General features: G+C 35.6%; 1 protein-coding gene across 1 annotated transcript in view; it reads left to right on the forward strand.

Annotated features, from left to right (window-relative positions):
• The window catches only part of ALMS1 (ALMS1 centrosome and basal body associated protein), a 223335-nt gene that overhangs the window by 174714 nt on the left and 26014 nt on the right, over positions 1-22607 (forward strand). The window contains exon 18 of the mRNA XM_072766940.1: positions 7162-8324. Within this exon, the coding sequence (XP_072623041.1) occupies positions 7162-8324 (1163 nt within the window). The remainder of the gene's footprint in view (positions 1-7161; positions 8325-22607) is intronic.

Genomic DNA, 22607 nt, shown 5'->3' on the forward strand with positions numbered 1-22607 from the left:
CCAAATAAACAACATTCTACAAAATATCTGATCAGTACTTCTCAAAACTGTCAGGACCATGAAAAACAAGGAAAATCTGAGGTAGTCTCACAGACCAGAATAACCTAAGGAGATACGATAACTAAATGTAATGCAGTATTCCTAGATGGGATTCTGTAACAGAAAAAGAATATTAGGTATAAACTAAGGAAATCAGAGTGTAGACTTTGGTTAATAATAATGCATCTTGGGCAGCCCTGGTGGCGCAGCAGTTTAGCACCGCCTGCAGCCCAGGGCATGATCCTGGGGACCTCGGATCGAGTCCCACATCGGGCTCTCTGTATGGTGCCTGCTTCTCCCTCTGCCTGTGTCTCTGCCTCTCTCTCTCTCTCTCTGTCTCTATGAATAAGTAAAATCTTTAAAAATAATAACGCATCTTTATTGGTTCCTTAAATGTAATAAATGTACTATATTGATGTAAGGTGTTAATAATAGAAGAAACTGGGTATGAAATATAGGAAAATATTTGTACTATCTTCAGTTTTTCTAAGTCTAAACTATTCTAAATCAAAAGGTTTACTTAAAAAAAAACCTCATGTATCTATACTGATATTAAGTCAGATAAGATTCACTGATTAGGTAAGAAAAGGGGAGGCTCCTCTTTATAGTTAGAAAATCTCCATACTATAACCCTTATAGTAATAACAGATTTAAGCAGGAATCATCAGTGAATGATAAATCTAGTGAGTGAAATGTAAGGGGGAAAAGTTTATTTATACAGTTTATTTATATCTATTACTCCTATAGAATTGTTCAAAATGCATAACTTTAATCACAGTAAAACAACAGAAACTCAAATTGAAGGACATTCTACAAATAACTGGCCTGTCTTTTTCAAAAATGTAGGTGTCATGAAGGACAAAAGCTAAAGAACTATTCTAGATTAAAGAATACTAAAAAAGACATGGCAGCTAAATGTAGTCATCCTAGATTGGACTCTAGCCCAGGGGAAGAATGACTATAAAGGACAGTTTGGGGCAAATTTCTGAAATTTGAACATAAACTTCACATTAATATATTAGTGTTAAATTTGATAATTATACCATGTTATAGAATAAGAATACCTTTCTTACTTTTTTTTAAGTTTTATTTATTCATGAGAGACACAGAGAGAGAGAGAGAGGCAGAGACATAGGCAGAGAGAGAAGTAGGCTCCATGCAAGGAGGCTGATGCAGGGCTCAATCCAGGCATCCCAGGATCACACTCTGAGCTAAAGGCAAACGCCCAACCACTGAGCCACCTAGACATCCCAGAGAATACCTCTTTCCCGGGTATACATATTATAGTATCCCAGGGTGAAAAGACATGATGTTTACAACTTATTCCCTGGTGGTTCAGATAAAATATTAATAATATATAAATGTATATTTATGGTTGTGAATTAGCAATTGATGAATCTAAGAGAAATATATGCAAGTTCATTATACTGTTTTTGCAGCTTTTTGGTAGGATTGGAATTTATTTATTTTTATTTATTTTTTTTATTTTTTACAAAATAAAGTTCTTCTTTACCAGAATGAGTCTGAAAAAGATGTTGGAAATGGTGTAGGATTTAGCCATACAAGATATTAAAATGAACTATACAATCATAATAGTTTAAAAGGATGCTGTTGGAGCAAGAGACTGAGATTGGGTCCATCAATGGAAATAAATACAATGAGAATCTACTCTATGCCATTTCACATCAGTTTGGAATAGATGGATAATTCAACAAATAATTTAGAGATGCTTAGCATTTGGGGATGTGGAAGTACAGACTTAAGTTGTAGCCCTACCTTACTCCTCTTACCAAAATTCATATATTTCAGAGATTTAAGTGTGTAAAAGAGAGCATGAGATCATAAAAGTTCTAGGTGAAGGTATGGATTATTATTACTTAATAAGGTGAGGTGACAAAATCTAAAAGTCATAAAGGCAAAGATTTGATAAATTGGTCTACATTTTTAAATTTAAGTTTCTGCATGGTAGAAAAATACCATATGCAAAATCAATTTATAAATGGAAAGTAGGAAAACAATCTTAGACTGATATTGAGAAAAGGGATCACTTCTCGGCCTTTTGGCTAACATCAAGTGTGATATTGAGAAAAGGGGGCTAGTTTTCTTAATATACAAAGAATTTTTTTAAGTCAAAGACAGTCTAAATAAAAATAATCAAAGAACATGAGAAGGAATTTTATGGTAAAATAAATACAAATAGCCATTAAAGATATGAAATAATACTTATTAGCCTTTTTAATAATTGAAGAAATACACTAAATGACAGATTTTTTAAAGCCCTTTAGAATAGCACAGATGAATAAATTTGATGCTGATAAAGAGTTCTGTTGGCGTATGGGGAAATGCACAGACATTTTCATAATACTATTAGAAGTGCAAATTTATGGCAAATTTTTTGAGGAGGAGGGCAGTTTGGCAATATTTAACTGTTGTGACTTTATTAAATTAACATTTGTTAAGTAGAGCTCTGGGATGTCCAGTGGCTCAACAAAAGAGCACATGGAAATTGAAATAGAGAAGTTTATTACTCACGAGTCCTAGAGGAGGTACATGGCATGCTTTGAGGGGCCACACAGGAAGGTCAAGGCAAGATGCAGGCAGTGAGAATGGTAGGACCTGGGGTATGCGATGCCTTTATTGGAGTCTACAGGTGGAGTAGTTTGGGGTTCCCAGACTAAGGTTGGACTGGTCAATTCAAAATCAGAAATAACGGTATTTTAATAAGCTGGGCAGGGTTTTTACCCTAAGGAGGGATGCACATGGGAAAGGACCTGGAAGGTGGGGGAAACTGTTTATCACAAGAACTTTTGGGAAATCATAGAAGGAACTAAATTTACTTATGACCCTACAGGTTTGTTCTCTAGGGCATGCATGCAAGGGAGGGACTAGCATTAGTTTAAAGCCCCTGCAGGCCATTGCCCACAGAAAATGGATGCTGAAGCAGAAATATTATATAGGACCACTTTATCTAAACTCTCAACACTTACTAAAACTGAAATAAATGTTCCCTTTCCCCAGCATTTCCACTTGCAGGAGTTCTACACATAAAGTTGTATCAAACATACAAAATCACACACACATACACGAGGATACTCACTACAGCATTTTTCAGGGGAATAAACAATTGGAAACAACCTAAACATCTAGTTAAATTATGGTATGTCAAATCAGTTAATATAAAATACTTGCATATACATAAAATATTTTTTTCATTGAACAAATATTGTGTATTACTTTTTAAAATAAATTTATTTTTTATTGGTGTTCAATTTGCCAACATACAGAATAACACCCAGTGCTCATCCCATCAAGTGCCCCCCTCATTGCCTGTCACCCGTTCTCCCCCACCCCCTGCCCTCCTCCCCTTCCACCACCCCTAGTTCATTTTCCAGAGTTAGGAGTCTTTATGTTCTGTCTCCCTTTCTGATATTTCCTACCCATTTCTTCTCCCTTCCCTTCTATTCCCTTTCACTATTATTTATATTCCCCAAATGAATGAGAACATATAATGTTTGTCCTTCTCCGATTGACTTATTTCACTCAGCATAATACCCTCCAGTTCCATCCACGTTGAAGCAAATGGTGGGAATATTGTGTATTACTTGGCAGCATTTTATCTAAATGGATATACAGAACCGGCCAGTGGAAAGTAGGCCTGAGAGCCCTTTTTCACCTTAAATTCTTTGCATTATTTCAATATTTTACAATGAATATGTTTAATTTTTAAAAAGTAGTAAATCATTTTTAATATACTTTGGTATATTTGGAGAGAATTTTGTAAATCCTGTGTATTAAACTAACACATTATCAGAAGTAGATAATGATTTGACCTTTACTCTTTGTTTTGTTTTGTTTTGTTTTTTACTTTTACTCTTAAAGAAGTGCCGTGAGGGGTGCCTGGGTGTTTCAGTCAGTTAAGCATCTGACTCTTGATCTCAACTCGGGTCTTGATCGCAGGGTTGTGAATCACACGAGTTTAAGCGTGGCGTGGAGCTTGACCAAAAGAAAAAAAAATAACTGCCATGTGATAGGATTATCTACTTTCATTGTTCACTGAGCCCATTATACTCCATGCACTCAGCTTGCTTATTTTCTACTCTTTACTATATATTTTACTTCCATCCCAAGTCAATGGGACTGTGTTGATTAAAAATACTGATGTTGGAAAACAAATATATTTTACAGTCATGTTATCTGTTTCCTCATTCTTTTACTTTTACTTTTTTCTTAAAGATTTACTTATTTATTACTTGAGAGAGAGAGTAAGAGTATGAACATGAGCTGGGGGGAGGGACAAATGGAGAGGGAGAATCTCAAGCCGAGTCCATGCTGAGTACAAGCCCACTGCTGGGCTGGACCTTACAACCTTAGATCACTACCTGAGCTGAAATAAAAAGTTGATCACTTAACCAACTGAGCCACCCAAACACCCCATACTTTTGCTTTATTTTTTAATATATTGTAGCTAACCCTTTGAAATTTTCTTTTATCCAATTGCTGTAGTATCCTTCCAGAAATACAGCCATAATCATGTAACTCCTCTGCTCAATATGGTATGGTGACTCTTAATTTCCAGTAGTAAGTAAATTTAAAGTCCTTAGCCTAGTGTTCCAAGCCCCATGTAATGTGTCCCCAAATATCCACCTACCATTCATTCTTTCTTCCTGGATCTACCTATTGGCCATTTTTATGTCTGTTCAAGTTCTTAGCCCGGTTTTTCAGTTGGGTTATTATTTTACTCTTAAGTTATATGAATTCTTTATATATTCTGGGCATTAACCTCTTATCATATATATAGTATGCACATATTTTCTCTCATTCCATACATTGCCTTTTCACTTTGTTGTTTCCTTTGCTGTGTAGAAGCTTTTTAATTTGAGGTAGTCCCACTTGTTTTTGTTGCCTGTGTTTTTGGGATCATATCCATGAAATCATTCCCAAGAGCAGTGTCATACAGCTTTTTCCCCATGAAATCATTCCCAAGATCAGTGTCATACAGCTTTTTCCCCTTCATTTTCTTCTAGGAGTTTTATAGTTTCAGGCCTTACATTTAAGTCTATAATCCATTGTGAGTTGATTTTGTGTAAAGTGAGAGTCTATTTTATTCTTTTGCATGTGGATATCTAGTTTTCTAACATCATTTGTTCAAAAGCCTGTTCTTTCCCCTCTGGGTATTCTGAGCACTCTTGTTGAAGATCAGTTAACCATATATGGGTGGATACATTTCTAGGCTTCCTGTTCAGTTGGTTCCAAGTAACCTTTCCTACCTTATTTTACCTACTGCCTTTACTTTGTAAATTGTATAGTCACCCAAACTGAATGTTTACACTCAATTTTTTGCCTAATGCTTTTCCATCCTTATGCCTATGCTCATGCTACTTGATGAAACGAGGGGAAAGGCCAGCATGATTGGAATATAATTATCGAGGAGGACAGTGAGGTACATGTATATCTTATTAAGGAATTTTGGTTTTGTTCTAAGAGTAAGAGAAAGTTGTTAAATAGAAAATGATAGGTCAATTTACATTTTTAAAGATTATTATTTGAAGAACAGATCAGAAGAGGATAGGAATGGATGCCTTTTTCCCCTTTTTTCTTGCCTAATTACTCTGGCCAGCACTTCCAGTAGTATATTGAATAAAAGTGGCAAGAATAGGCATCCTTGTCTTGTTCCTGATCTTGAAGGAAAAGCTTAAGGTTTTTACCATTGAGTGTGATGTCAGCAATGGTCTTGTCATATATGACCTGCATTATATTGAGGTACATTCCTTTATATTTTATTGAGAGTTTTTGTGATGAATGATTGTTGAATTTTCTCAAATACCTTTCCTGCATCTGTTGAGATAATTTATGGTTTTTATCCTTCATTTTGTTAATTTGATGTATCACATTGATTTGTGGATGTTGAACCATCCTTAAATCCCTGGAATAAATCCCACTTGATCATGATGTATAATCCTTTTTATATATTGTTGAATTTGGTTTGCTAATATTTTGTTGAAGATTTTTGCTCCTATGTTCATTAGGGATATTGGCTTGTAATTTTCTTTTCTTGTAGTGTCCTTGTCTGAGGTCAGGGCAATGCTGGCCTCATAAAATGAGTTTGGAAATGTTCCCTCCTCTTATAGTTTTTGGAGGACTTTGAGGAGATTTTGTATTGATTCTTCAAATGTTTGGTAGAATTTACCTATGAAGGAAGCCATATTGTCCTGGATTTTGGTTTTTTGGGAGGTTTGAGAGTCTTTTTATATTTTAGATATAAAAGCAGATCCATGTATCTTACTGTAGTCTAGGCAAATTGTCTTAGGGGTTCTCAGTATTTAATGAACATTCTGGTTGCCAGTAATCTGTAGTGTGGGCAAAAAGGATCCCATAGTCAAAAGTGTTACTTTGTTGCACATTTATGTCTTTGTTTTTACTCCACAGATGTGTATATTAGTGTGTACAGTCAGGGTTTATAATTGAAAGATGTTCTTACATCTAAAAATACCTGTCTTGATATAGAATAATGACTTTCAAAAACTGAAGATGGTAAATTTTATGTTAGATGTATTTTACCACAATAAGAAAAATTGGAAAAATGTGAAGATGGATCAGAGAAAGGAATTTTAAAAGCCTCTAAGACATATTAGAGGTTTATTTAAATCCTACCTGTTTAATTACTAATGATGAAAATGAAGTCTCAGGTTTCTTAACTGAAAATAAGATTAACAATACCTATCTCTTAGTTTTATCAACAAGACAGAATTAAAAGGAAAAAAGAGATATAGCATTTATTATAACGCTCCACATGTAGCAGACAGTGAATACATAGCAGTTGCTGTTATAATCCAGAGAACTAAAGTACCTTCCTAAGGTCAAACAGCCAGCCTCTGGCAGAACCTAACCTAGAATCCAAGTCTTTTTACCCTTAGTCCCTTGAAGTTTTATTGTGCCAATCTGGCCCATAGGCACATGGCTAGCTAGAATCCTTTGTGCAGTCAGGGTATTTTCTGAAACCTTACATAAAACTGCCCTTTCCTTAGGTATCTGTATCTCGAGAATTAAGTGTGAATACCATTTCTAAAGGGAACGCAAATATTTTGAAAGTCTTTAAAAATCTTTTTTTTTTCTCCTTTTCAGAGTCCAGATGTCATTCAGAATTTGAAAATACTACCCATTCTGTCTTCAGGTCAGCCAAGTTTTACTTTCATCATCCCGTGCACCTACCAAGTGATCAAGATTTTTGCCATGAATCCTTAGGGAGGAGTGTTTTCATGAGGCATTCTCTGAAGGATTTCTTTCAGCATCATCCAGACAAACAGAGAGAACACACCAGTCTTCCTTCCCCTCGTCAAAATGTGGAAAAGACAAAGACAGATTATACCAGAATAGAGAGCCTCAGTATCAATGTAAACTTGGAAAACGATGTGATGCATACTGCTAAAAGTCGGGCTAAAGATAATCCAAAGAGTGACAAACAACTTAATGATCAAAAAAGGGATCATAAGGTCACCCCAGAGCCAACAGCTCAGCACACAGTGAGTTTGAATGAACTCTGGAACAGGTATCAGGAGCGACAGAGGCAACAGAGGCCTCCCCAGTTTGGTGATAGGAAAGAACTTTCCTTGGTGGATCGACTGGATCGTTTGGCTAAACTTCTTCAGAATCCCATCACATATTCTCTCCGGACCTCTGAAAGCACACAAGACGATAGCAGAGGAGAAAGAGATGTTAAGGAATGGAGTGGTAGACAGCAACAGCAGAAAAACAAGCTTCAGAAAAAGAAGCGGTATAAAAGCCTAGAGAAATTTCATAAAAACGCAGGAGAGCTTAAAAAAAGTAAGATGCTTTCTACTCATCAAGCTGGAAAATCCAATCAGATTAAAATTGAACAGATTAAGTTTGATAAGTATATCCTGAGAAAACAGCCAGATTTTCACTACAGAAACAACACTTCTTCAGATTCTAGACCCTCAGAGGAAAGTGAGCTGCTCACAGATACTGCCACCAACCTCCTTTCCACCACCACTTCTCCTGTGGAATCAGATATATTGACCCAAACAGATAGAGAGGTGACCTTGCAGGAGAGGAGCAGCTCCATCTCCACCATTGACACTGCCCGACTGATCCAAGCTTTTGGCCATGAGAGAGTTTGTCTGTCACCCAGGCAAATTAAGTTATACAGCAGCATCACTGACCATCAGAGGAGATACCTTGAGAGGCGGAGCAAGAAGAACAAGAAAGCATTGAATATGAATCATCCCCAAATGACTTCTGAGCACACCAGAAGGAAACACATCCAGGTACATGGCTACAAATTCCATCTGGCAATGTGACTGCCTTTTTCATGGACTTTTTAGTTAAGCTTTGCACACAGTTGAAAAAAAAAAAGCCAATTGCCCTTTCCTCGCTATCACATTTCTTACCAACTGGAAAAGAGTGAGAAAGTGTAGTACAGTGCTATTGTGAGTTGTCATTCTTTTCAACACTCAGTTATGAATTACCCTTTGAATGGTAATTGAATGAAGGGCTTTGCCGCTAAATGCTTCAGAATCTGCAAAGTGTACCCCTGGCACAGGGGAGCTTCCATTTTAGGATGACCTCCATTCTAAACAATAGTGCCTGGCTTTTTTTGTTTGGGGCTTTATGGTTTATTCCGTTCCTCCCTGTCTTTCAAGAAACTTTTAGGTGTTTAAAAAAAATGCACAGATACACACACACACACACACATATATATATAAGTAATACAATAATGATTTTTTTGAGTAAATGAAGAATTAGAATGACAGAAAATTAAACTAAATCCAGGGAGGGATGAGCTACAACATGATCTTTAAAAATAAATAAATGAAGGATTGTGAGTGATAAGAAGACAAGGTGAAGCCAGAGGGGAGATCAATATACCTGTGGATACGGTTGCTAGAAGTGAGTCATGAATTTTGCAGTTTTCTAGCAGTTGGTGATGCTAAAATTTTGTGATCAATTACACAAGTCTGTAATATAAAAACACACTAAATTTTCAAAAGCATTATAGGTATTTCTGATACTAAGACCTAAGAGAAATTTCTCCTGTCCTCGTAAAGAAGGTACCACAGTGTATGTAACACACATCAACAGCATCCTTAAAAGAGATTCAGTAACAACACCCATAAGGTTAATAGGACCTTAGGTTAGGGAGTTTGGTAAAGGCAGATTTTAGGGGGTCAGCAAGTATGGACTATTACTTTAACCCAAGAATAAAATTGAGGGTATCTAGAGGAGTGCTCTCCAAAGAGGGATGCTTGAGAAATGGGATCATTGAGTATAGAAAGATATTGAAAGAAAAATATTAGACTTGTTTTTATTTTTCTCAACCTTTTAAAATTTATATTTTTTTAAAAAATTATATTTCTGTGTATGTTTTATAAGTAGTATAGTCATAATTTTTTAACTTATAAATACTTTAATAGTTTGTGCTTAAAAATACTTTATCAGTAGAACTGCATGATAAAAAAAACTTAGAGAACACTTGTGTAGAGGAAAGGAGGCACAAGACCTTCAGGCAATTTGCCATAAATATTTCTCATAATTGAGGTTTTGGTAGGTATTAAATGATAGTGATTACATGTAGAAATAGTACGGTATGACTCTTTTTAAGGTAGGTGAAGAATTAAGGATGAAACAGATGAAGGCTTTTTGTTCTATAGAGGAGATAAGGACAAAAGATCTTGGTAGAGGGTTTTATTGTGTGTGGTGAAACACACTTTACATAAAGTTTACAATTTTAACCATTTTAAAGTGTACGATTCCATGGCACTGAGTGTACTCACAGTGTTTTATATCATCACCACTATTTGGTTTGTGTACTTTTTCATCACTCCAGCAGTCACCCTCTGTTGCCTATTCTGTGTATTTCATATAAATGGGATCATACAATAGATGACCTTTTTTTTTTTTAAGATTCTATTTATTTACTCATTAGAGACGAAGAGGCAGAGACCTAGGCTAGGCAGAGGGAGAAGCAGGCTCCCTGTGGGGAGCCTGATGTGGGATTCAATCCAAGGAGCCCAGGATCACGACCTGAGCCAAGGGCAGACACTCAACCACTGAGCCACCCAGATGCCCCATATGTCAGACTTCTATCACTTGAGCATATTTTTGAGATTCATACACATCCTATCTTGTATCAGTACTTTATTGCTTTTTTTCTGAATGATATTTCATTGTGTGTATATACTACATTTTTTTTATCCATTCATCTGTTCATGGACATTTAGGTTTCCATCTTTTGGCACTGTATAAAGCAGTAATGAACATTTATATATAAGTTTCTATTTAAACAGCTATGTACAGTTCTTTTGGGCTATATACTCAGGAATGGAAATACTAGGTCATATCGTAATTCTGTGTTTAGTTTATTGGGTAATTACCAAACTCTTTTCCAGAGAGGATATACCATTTTCTGCTACCATCAGCAATGTCTGAAGGTTCCGATTTCTCCACATTTGCCAGCACTTTTTATTTACCTTGTTTTGTGGGGATTTTTTTTTTTTTTTTTTTTTTTTTTGCCATACTAGTAGTTGTGAAGTGATATCTCATACTAATTGTCATTTTGATTGTGGGTTTGATTTGCCTTTCACTTTCCTAATTACTAATGACATTAAGCATCTTTTCATGCACTTGTTGGCCATATGTATATGTTCTTTGGAGAAATGTCTATTCAGGTCTTTGCCCACTGGTAATTGTTTATCTCTTTGTTTTTGTATTGCAAGAATTCTTTATATATTCTATATATATAATTTGCAAATATTTGCTCCCACTCTCTGGGTTATCTTTTCACTCACTTGTTACTGTCCTTTGATGCACAACAGTTTACTTTTGATGAAGTCTTATTTTTGCTTTTGTTGCTTATGCTTTTGTTGTCATACCTAAGAAACCATTGCCAAATTCAAAGTCTTGAAGACTTATCTCTGTATTTTCTTTTAAGTATTTTATACTTGTTGGCTCTTTCAATTGCATATTTGATTTTTTTGGGCTAATTTTTGTGTGTGATAATGAGGTATGGATCAAATATCATTCTTTTCCCCATAGATAGCCAGTTGTCTAGCACCAGTAGTTAAAGAGACTATTCTTTCCCCATTGTATGGTCTTGGCACTCTTGTCAAAAATCAGCTGATGATAGATTTGAAGGTTTATTTCTGGGCCCTCAATTGTATTCCTTTGATCTATATACTTATCTCTATTCCATTGCTGCACTGCTTTTGATTACTGTAGCTTTGTAGTAAGTTTTTAAATTGAGAAATGTGAGTTTCCAGTTTCGTTCTTTTTCAAGACTGCTTGGCTATACAGCCTCCTTGTATTTTCTTTTTTTTTTTTTTTTTTTTTTTTTTAAGATTTTATTTATTCATGAGAGACAGAGAGAGAGAGAGAGAGACAGACAAAGGCAGAGGGAGAAGCAGGCTCCATGCATGGAGCCTGACATGGGACTTGATCCTGCGTCTCCAGGATCAGGCCCTGGGCTGAAGGCGGCGCTAAACCGCTGAGCCACCCGCTGCCCGCCTCCTTGTATTTTCATGTGAATTTTAGGATCAGCTTTTCTTTCCATTTCAAGGTCATGGGGATTTTGATATTAATTGCATTAATCTAGATTGGTTTGGAGTTTATTGCCATCTTAATATTAAGTCTTCTCATCTGTGAATTCGGTATCTATTTCAATTTATTTATATTTTTAATTTCTTCCAGCAATTTTTTTGTAGTTTTCAATGTATGAGTCTCTCACTCTCTTGGTTAAATTTTTTATCTGATTTTCTTGTTCTCTTTTTTTAGTCTTAATTTTGGTAAAATACATATTATAAAATTTATCATCTTATCCATTTTTAAGTGTGCAGCTTAGTGGTACTAGGTACATTCACATCATTGTGCAAACATCACCATTCTCCATCTCCAGAACTCTTTTCATCTTGTGAAGCTCTGTACCCAAACAACTCCTCATTCTGCCTTATGCTCAACCCTGGCAGCTACCATTCTAGTTTCTATCTCTATGAGTTTGACTACTCTAGTTACCTCATATAAGCAGAATCGGACATTGTTCTTTAGTAATAGGCTGATTTCATTTAGCAAAACATCCTCAAGCTTCATCCATATGGTAGCATGTAACAGGATTTTATTTTTTTAAGAGTGAATGATGTTCCATTGTATGTGTATAGCACATTTTGCTTATCCATTCATCTGTCTGTAGGCACTTGGTTACTCCATCTTTTGACTGTTGTGAATAATGTTGCTGTGGATATGGGTGTGCAAATATCTATTCAAGAGCCTGTTTTCAGTTGTGGGGGGTATATTGCCAGAAGTAGAATGGCTGAATCATATGATAATTCTGTTTTTAATTATTTGAAGAGCTGCCATACTATTTTTCCCAGCAGCGACACCATTTTACAATCCCACCAACAGTGCATAAGGGTTCTGGTTTCTCCACATCTTTGCCAACACTTGTTTCGTTTTTTATAGTAGTCAATCTAATGGGTGTGAAGTGGTATGTCATTGTGTTTTGATTTGCAGTTCCCTAATGATTAGTGATGTTGAACATCTTTATGTGTTCATTAGTTATTTGTATATCATCTCTGGACACATATCTTTTCAGGTCCTTTGCCTGTTTTTTAATCAAGTTTGTTGTTGAGTTGTAGGATTTCTTTACGTATTCTGGATATTAACCTCTTAAACCTCATTTGCAATTTTATTTCTATTCTGTGGGTTGCCTTTTCACTCCATTGATAATTGGTTTTGGATGCACAGGCATTTTTAATTTAGGATAATCCAATTTGTCAGTTTTTGCTTTTGGTGTCATATCCAGAAAATCATTGCCAAATACAATGTCATTAAGGTTATCTCCTGTTTTCTTCTAAGAGTTTTATGGTTTTAGGTCTTTTGTTTAGATTTTTAATGCATTTTGAGGTAATTTTTTGTACATGGCGCAAAGTAAGACTTCAACTCATTCTTCTGCATGTGTATATCTAGATGTCCCAGCACCATTTGTTGAAAAAAAGACAGTCTTTCACCCATTGAATGGTCTTGGCATCCTTATCCAAAATCATTTGACCATATGTGTGATGGGTTTATTTCTGGACTCTCTATTCTATTTTGTTGGTCCTTATGTCTTTCTTTATGCCATACCACACTGTTTTTTGTTTATTGTATTTTTATAATAAATTTTGAAATCAAAAAGTGTAGGACCTCCAACTTTTTTTTCTTTTTCAAGACTATTTTGGCTATTCAGAGTCCCTTGAAATTCCATATAAATTTTAGTAAGTTTTTCTTTTTGATGCAATTTTAAGTATAATTGTTTTCTTAATTTCATGTTTGCATTATTTATTGCTAGTGTATAGATACATAATTGATTTTTGCATGTTGTTTTTATACTCTGACTTTGCTGAATTCATTTGTTAACAGTTTTCTTGTGGATTCTTTTTCTTTTTTAAGATTTTATTTATTCATTCAAGAGAGACACACACACAGAGAGAGAGAGAGAGAGAGAGAGAGAGAGAGAGGCAGAGACACAGGCAGAGGGAGAAGCAGGCTCCATGCAGGGAACCCGACATGGGACTCCATCCTGGGTCTCCAGGATCATGCCCTGGGCTGAAGGCAGCACTAAACCATTGAGCCACCCGTCTGCCCCTCTTGTGGATTCTTTAGGATTTTCTACGTATAGGATCATGTCATCTATGACTTGAGATAGTCTTAATTCCTCCTTTTCAACTTATGTGCCTGTTATTTATTTTGCTTGCCTAATTGATCTGGCTAGAATTTCCAGACTAACAGTGTCAAATAAAAGTGGCAAAAGTGGACATCATTGTCTTGTTCATGATCTTAGAAGGAAAGCATTTAGTCTTTCATCTTTGAGAATGATGTTAGCTTTGGGTTTTCATATGCCTTTTATCATGTTAAAGAAGTTTCCTTTTTTTCTTTTTTGATGAGTATTTTACCATAAAAACATTGTGGTTTTCGCCAGATGCATCAGCATCTACTGGGATGATCACCTGAGTCTTTTCTTTTTTCCTTTTATTCTGTTAATATGGTGTATATTGATAGTCACATTGAACCAACCTTGCATTCCTAGGATAAATCCTTAACTATTCCTTTGTCTTAATATATAATTCTTGTCATATGCTGCTGGATTCATTTTGCTAGAATTTTGAAGAGGACTTTTGCATCTCTATTTCTAAGGGATATAGTTCTATAGTTTTTTTGAGATACCTTTGTCTGCCTTTGTTATCAGGGTAATACTTCATAGAATGAGTTAGGACACTGTCTCTCATCTTCTGTTTTATGGATGAGTTTGAGAAGAATTGGTGTTAATGATTGAAACTTTCTTTAAATGTTTGGTAGAATTCATCAGTGAAGCCACTAGTCACGTGGTTTTCTTTGGGGGAACATTTATTGCTGATTCTTTGTTTTAGGTCTACTCAGATTTTGTTTCTTCTTAAGTCAGTTTGTATAGTTGGTATGTTTATAAGAATTTATCCTTCTCTTTTTTTTAGTTAATATTTTATTTATCTCCACTGTAATCTTTATGATTTACTTCCACTTGCTTTGGGTTTAGTTTGCTTTTTTTTTTTCTAATTCTTTACAGTTTAAAGTTCAATTACTGATTTGAAATTATTATTCTGTGTAAGTGATGAATCACTAAATCCTACACCTGAAACTAATATTAAACTATATGTTAACTAACTGGAATTTAAATAAAAACTTGGAAGAAAAAATTATATGTATTTTTTTAGTATATAGGTGTTTACAACTATGAATTTCCTCTGAGCACTGCTTTTGCGGATATAAATTTTTTTCCCAAAAAAAAAATAAATAAATAAATAAATTTTTTTCCCCTAAATTCTGCCTTCACTGCATTCCAATGTTTTGGTATGTTTTGTTTTCTTTTTCATTCATCTCAAAGCTTTTTCTAATTTCCCTTGCAATTTCTTTTTTGACCATTAATAGTTTGACTGTTTGAATTACCACATTTTTGTTTATTTTCTAAGTTTCTTTCTGTTATTGATTTCTAGTTTCAGTCCACTGTGGTCAAAGAATAAACTTTGTTTTATTTTGGTCCTTTTAAATTTATTATGACTTGTTTTATAGTCTAGCATGTGATTCTCGTGGAGAATTTTCAGATGCCCTTGAGAGGATTGTGCTTTTTGTTGGAGTGTTCTGGCATGTCTACTAGGTCTAGTTGGTTTATAGCATTATCAAGTCCTCTGTTTCCATACTGGTCTTTTATCTAGTTATTCTATCATATTGAAAGTGATGTGTTGAAGTCTGCAACTATTAATGAGGAACTATTTCTCCATTCAAGTTCTGTTCATTTTTGCTTCATATATTTTGAAGTTCTATTATAGGTATATGTTCATAATTGTTATATCTTCTTCATGGGTTGACCCTCTTATCAATAAATAATCCCCTTTATCTCTTGTAATGAGTTTTAACACAAAGTCTCTTTTTGTCTGATATTAGTAGAGCCACTCAAGCTTTCTTCTTATTTCTATTATTTGCATGGGATATCTTTCCCATTCTTTTACTTTCAAACACTATGTCTTTGGATCCAAAGTGAGTCTTTTTCAAAATGGAGATGGTAATGTGGGACAGCAAGGGGATGACAGTTTGGGTGGTACATCTTCTCCTGGGTTGATTGAGGACCCTGTCCTTCTCTGGTGGGTGCTATGGAGGGGGCCAGAGCTGAATGATTTCATTCCATTAATAACATCTGGTAAAAATGGTATGGCACCAATAACATTCTCAATGCAGGCTGTCACATACTGACATTTGCCAGGATGGGTTTGTAATAAAGACAAAATGGACTTTGTGATAAAGACCAGGATTGGGGGTCAGCCTTTCCTGAGTGTGGATTTCTTTCTCACCCAAAGGTCCTGATTGTATTTTTATACAATACAGGTTCCAGAAGTAATAGCCTGGAATTGTAGGATATTACCAGAATAACACATATATCTGACCCCTTCTGATGAAAGGAACTCAGGTGGCAGCAATACAAATCCTATTCTTAAGAATATGATACTGAATCTAACTGAAATGGGCTCAGGCATCAATCCCACCACATGTCTTTGTGTCATTTTAAATTATAGCTGAGCCTTGAACAGCATGGATGTGAACAATATAGCTGTGAAATATCCACGTATATAACATGATTTTCTGCTACCTTCAGGTGTCAGCATCCTTTTATCCTGTGTTGTTCAAGGGTCACCTGTATAAGAAAACAGCCTCAATGCAGGTGTCTGTATGATCTTACTACGTTTGCCTTAGTTGGGGCACCTGAGTGACTCAGTCAGCTGAGCAACTCTTGATTTTGGCTCACATGATCTCAGGATCATGTGAGGTCGAGCCCTGTGTCAGGCTCTGCACTCAGTGGAGAGTTTGAATTCTCTCTCTCCCTCTGAACAAATAAAACAAATAAATCTTTAAAACAATATAAATAAATTCTAAAACAAATAAATCTTTAAAAATCCCCTCCCTCCCTTCTAAAACAAATAAATCTTTAAAAATCTTTGCCTTAGCTTTTAAAATGAATGAATGAATGAGTGAATGAATGAATGAAGTCTTTTTTAGACAACATGTAGGTGGATCATGTTTTTTTTTAATCCATTTTGCCATCTCAACCTTTTAACTGGAGAGTTTAATATACTTACATTTAAAGTAATTACTAATAGAAAAGGACTGGCAATTTTGCCATTTGTTAATGTCCTACTTAAATGTTTTCCTTTTTAGTTCCTCTATTACTGCCTTCCTTTGTATTTAACAGATTTCCTATAATGAACCATTTTGATTCCTGTCTCATTTTTTAGTTATTTTCTTAGTGCTTACCTTGGGAATTACAATTAACATCTTACATGTATAACAACCTAATATCATATAATATCAATATGATACCTAATATCATATGATACCAAGTTTCAGTAATATACAAAAACTCCTACTTCTGTATCACTCTGCCTCTTACCCTTTTATTTATCTTTTAAGATTTTATTTATTTGAGAGCACACAAGCAGGGGGAGGGGCAAAAAGAGGAGAAAGACTCCCCACTGAGCAGGGAGCCTGATGTGGGGCTCAGTCCCAGGACCCCAGGATCATGACCTGAGCCAAAGGTAGACACTTAACCAACTGAGCCACCCATGTGCCCCTGCCTCTGATCCTTTTAATTGTTATAGTCACAGATAATATCTTTAGACTTTCTGTACCCATTAACATAGATTGTTTTTTTGGTTTTGTGGTTTGTTTTTGGGTTTTTTTGTGTTTTTTAGCATTTGTGCATGTGAGTGGGAGGGGGGCAGAGGGAGGGAGAGAGAGAATACCAGGCAAACTCCACTCCCAGCATGGAGCCTGAAATGGGGCTCAGTCTCATGACCTGAGCCAAAATCAAGAGTTGGACACTTAATGAACCCAGACACCCCTACGTATTTATCTTTGAAATCTCATCGGAAAAGAAAGGGGAGTTATAAACCAGAAATATTATATTACTGACTTTTATATGTATCTATGTATTTGTGTTTACCACTTTTATTTCTTCATATAGCATCATATGGTTTTATTGCTTCACATGGCTTCATGTATTGCCTCTTTTTCTTTCATTTCAGCCTGAAGGAGTACTTTTAGCAGTTCTTATAGGACAAGTCTTCCAGTAATGAATTCTTTCAACTTTGTTTATCAGGGAATGTCTTTTTTTTTTTTTTTTTTTTTTTAATCAGGGAATGTCTTAATTTCACCTTCATTCTTGAAAGATAGTTTTGCCAGATACAGATTTCTTTTTTCAGTTTTTCACATCACTTTAAATGTCATCCTATTGCCTGTTGGCCTCCATCATTTCTTATGAGAAACTGGCAGTTAAATTATGGTCCTTCTGTATTGCAAGTTTCTTCATTCTTACTGCTTCAAGATTCTTTATCTTTGACTGTTAAGAGTTTATTATGTGTCTTGGTGGGGAGTTTGTTCTACTAGGAGTTCACTGAACTTCTTCAGTTTTAGATTCATATTTTTTTTTATCAAATTTGGGAAATTTCCAACCATTATTTCCTCAGATATTCTTTCTGACTCTTCCTGTCTTTTCTCCTTTTGACACTCCCACCCTGCATATGTTGGTAAGCTTGATGGCACCTGTTCACTTTTCTTTTTCTGTTTTCATTCTGTCCCTTAGACTGGATAATTTCATTTATGCTGTCTTCAAGTTCACAGATTCATCCGTCTGTTCAAATAATGCTGTTGAATTGCTCTGGTGAATTTTTTGTTTCAGTTATTTTACTTTTCCGATTCGTAATTTCTACTTTCTCCTTTTTATTTTTCTTTATTGATGATCTCTATTTAGTGAGACATCATTCCTCTTTTTTATTTGTCCATGGTTTCCTTTAGCTCTTCAAGTATATTTAGGACAGTTGATTTAAAGTCTTCATACAGTTAAAAAAAAAAAAGCATATAGTAAGTCCAATGTCTCTGCTTCCTGACAGGCAGTTTCTGTTTTTGTTTTGTTTTGTTTTTTTCTTGTAAGTGTCCCATACTTTCTTGTTTGTTTGGATACCTTGTAATTTTTTGTTGAAAACTTGCCATTTTGAATATCATGATATGGTAACTCTGGGAATCAGATTGTCTTCCTCTTTCCCTAGGGCTTGTTGTTACTGTTTGTTGTGGGTTAAAATTGTCGGTATGTTTAATGATTTTTCTGAACTATGTTTTTACAGACTGTAGTTTTGGTCTCTGGTGTGTCTTTTTTTTTTTTTTTTTTTTAGCTCATTAGTCAACTAATTGACAGATTGGGGCAGCCCCGGTGGCTCAGCAGTTTAGCGCCGCCTTCAGTCCAGGGCATGATCCTGGAGACCAGGATCGAGTCCCACGTCAGGCTTCCTGCATGGAGCCTGCTTCTCCCTCTGCCTGTCTCTCTGTCTCTCTCTCTCTCTCTCATGAATAAATAAAATAAAATCTTTAATTGTTTGACAGATTGCCTTAAGTATCTAGAACCAAGAGAAAGCCAAAAAGAAAGAAGGGAAGGGAAAGGGGAAGGGGAAAGGAAAAAATTCTGCAATTTTTTGTAGATTATCTGTGTATTAGGGACTCCAGTGCTTGGTGAGGCCATTTACAACTCTGCCTTAGCCAAATTGTAGCTTGCACTGAACCTACAGATCAGCTAGTTGTGAAACTTTATGGTCTTCTCAGGTCTTCTCTGTACATGCATTCATGCACTTGCTAGTTTCCCCGGGGTACATGAGAGATTTTCAAAACCCCATTTCCCCAAAATTCTCACTGCTTTTTTCCCTATCAGTGTGCCTAATAGTTAGTTATTTCTATATGCAGTAATACTGTTTTCATTTAGTTTTCAGTGTTTTCAAAGAAATTGGATCCTTTAAAATGACCTTAAAGGGTTCCAAGTTTAGTGAAACAAAGACAGGCTCCTTGTGTCAGTCCTTTAGGGAATACTCAAATTATCCAAAGAAACAATTCCTTAGGAACAACATACTTTGTGCTTCCTTTAGAAGCATGTACCTGCACTATGAATACAGGCTACTGTCTTCAATGCCGTGACTGGGAAGGGTACTTTAAAAGCCACAGTGCTCCCCTATCTTGATTAGGTGGCCTTGCTTCTACTTAAGTTTTCACTTAGTTGCCATAAACCTTTGACTATCTTCTGGAATTCTGATTAGGTTGATTTTTTTAAGCAGTTCTTGCCAGTTTCTTTGTGTGTGTGTGTGTGTGTGTGTGTGTGTGTTTCTAGGGAAGGGACAGGTCCCTGGAAGTCCTTATTCTACTGACATCCCTACAAGATTGTTTTGTACTCTTCCCACAACAGCTACTGTTCCTATTTCCTGGGTCTGCACTGTAACAGACACTTTTATAAAACTCTTCAATCTTTTTCCTGGTGGAGTTTATAGAGAAATAGCCAGCAAGAAGGTACAGACTCCCCCAGTTTCTGTAGCCTCCAGGGGCTTCACACTCTTGCCACACTCTTAGGTCTCTACCTAATCCATCTTTCTTAATGTTGTCCAGCTGTATCTTCTCCAGATAATCTGGTGCTCATGTCTCTTATCTCCCTGAAGGCAACAATTTCTCCTTAGATTTTGGACCAAGATTGACTTGTGACCTCAACTTTCTGATGGCTTCAAGAAAAGTCATCAACTTAAAGTTGATCTATTTTTGGTGGTGGTGGTATAAGGAGGGAAGGGCTGCTTTATCCAACTCTTTATTTAGATTCCTAAGTGAAAACTAGATATATATCTAATAGATTTAAATTGTGGTATTTTTATTAGTAGTATTTTCTAGGTATTCTATAATTGTAGCTTTGGACTTCCTGTTTGACCCCAGAAGAAAGCTTAGGGGATATATTTTTTTTAATTTCTTTAAAGATGGATTTATTGCCACTACATATAAACTTAAAGTTTTGTGATCAGAGATTGTGCTCAGTTCTTTTCCCATTTTAAGGATATATAGAGATTTTCTTCATGGCTCAATGCACAGACAAGTACTCCAACGGTGTTATAAAGGAAGTGGAGTCTCCTTATTATGACATTCCAATTATATCTAGCCATTCACTTTTATTAGTTATATTCTTCCCAAATATTGGTTTCCTTGGTCTGTTAATGACTTGAAAGAGTGTACTTAGGGGCACCTGGCTGGCTCATTGAGCAGCATGTAACTCTTGATCTTGAGGTCATGAGATCAAGCCCCACATTGGGAGTAGAGCTTACTTAAAAAAAAGGTACAGTGTTGTCATGCACAAGAGTTGGATAGACACATAAGCTTAAAGTATTGATGGTAAACAAGTGGAAGATGGCAATGAACATTTTTAAAAAGAGTATATTTGAAGGTTGATTTATCTTTGTGGTAATTTAAAGTTTATATGTTTATGTCTGGCACATAAACATTCATGACACTTTTTATTCACTGTGATACCATAAATCATAAAAAGCAAGTTTTATTTTCCATTTTTAATGTTTTGTCTTTGATTCCACTTCATCCAGTGCAATTTTTTTTTTAAGATTTTATTAATTCATTCATGAGAGACAGAGAGAGAGAGAGAGAGAGAGAGGCAGAGGGAGAAGCAGGCTCCATGCAAGGAGCCCGATGTGGGACTTGATCCCAGGTCTCCAGGATCAGGCCCTGGGCTGAAGGCGGCACTAAACCACTGAGCCACCTGAGCTGCCCATGCAATTCTTAAAACTTACATTTGCAGTTTCTTTTTGCCTCTCCTTTGAGCCTTTCTGGGTCACTTTGCTCAAGTAGCATCTAGTTGAATTTAACTTTTTCCTCCACTGAATTTGAGCATTTTTCTTTTTGGATAAATTTATTCTACGATACGACTGTAAGATTATAACAAATATGATTGGTTTAAATTTTATTATTTTTATTACTTTTTCCTTTCTGGGTCACTTTGCTCAAGTGTAAGTAGCATCTAGTTTATTTTTTTTATTTTTTTATTTATTTATTTATTTTTTTTAAGTAGCATCTAGTTTAATTTAACTTTTTCCTCCACTGAATTTGAGCATTTTTCTTTTTGGATAAATTTATTCTACGTAACTGTAAGATTATAACAAATATGTTTGGTCTAAATTTTATTATTTTTATTACTTTTTCCTGTTCTCATGTTTATTAAGTGTTTATTATACAAAGTTCCATTTCAGACTGAGGCAAGTGAACTTTTTAATGTGGTAAAAACACACACACACACACATGACGGGGGGCCTGGGTGGCTCAGTTGGTTAAGCATCTGCCTTTCACTTAGATTGTGATTCCATGATCCTGGGATTGAGCCCTGCAGGAGGATCTGTGCTCAGTGGGGAGTCTGCTTATCCCCATGCCCCTACCTCTGCTCATGCGCTCGCTCTCTCTCTCTCTCTCTCTCTGTCTCAAAGAAATAAAAATTTTTTTTTAAGATTTTATTTATTTATTCATGATAGAGAGAGAAGCAGAGACATAGGCAGAGAAGCAGGCTCTCTGGAGGAGCCCGATATGAGACCCTGGGATCAGGCCCTGAGTCAAAGGCAGACGCTCAACCCCTGAGCCACCCAGGCGTCCCAAAATAAAATCTTTTCAAAATATATTTTAAAAAACACATTACAAAAAATTCTAAACCATTTTTAAATGTAAAATTCAGCAATGTTAAATATATTCACATTGTCATGAATCAGACAAGTTCTTCAGAACTTTTTCATATTATAATACAGAAAATCTGTACCCATTAAACAACTCCCTCTTTCCCTCTCTCCTGAGCCCCTGGTTCTACTTGATTTTAGATAATTTCATATAAGTGGAATCAGAGTCTTTTAGTAACAGGCTTATTTTACTTAGTATAATCTTCAAGGTTCATCTATATTGTACCACGTGACAGGATTTTCTTTTTAAAGCTGAATAATGTTCCATTGTATGTATATACCACATTTTGTTTATGTTTCATCCCTTAGTGTACATTTGGGTTGCTTCCACCTCTTGGTTATTGTGAATAATGCTGCTGTGAACATGGTTAAACAAATATATTTTCAAGACTTTGTTTTCAGTGGAATGGCTGGATCATATGGTAATTCTATTTTTAATTTTTTGAGGAACCACCATACTTTTCCACAGCAGCTACG

The sequence above is a fragment of the Vulpes vulpes genome, chromosome 8 (assembly GCF_048418805.1).
Source record: "Vulpes vulpes isolate BD-2025 chromosome 8, VulVul3, whole genome shotgun sequence".
Classification (NCBI taxonomy): Eukaryota; Metazoa; Chordata; class Mammalia; order Carnivora; family Canidae; genus Vulpes; species Vulpes vulpes.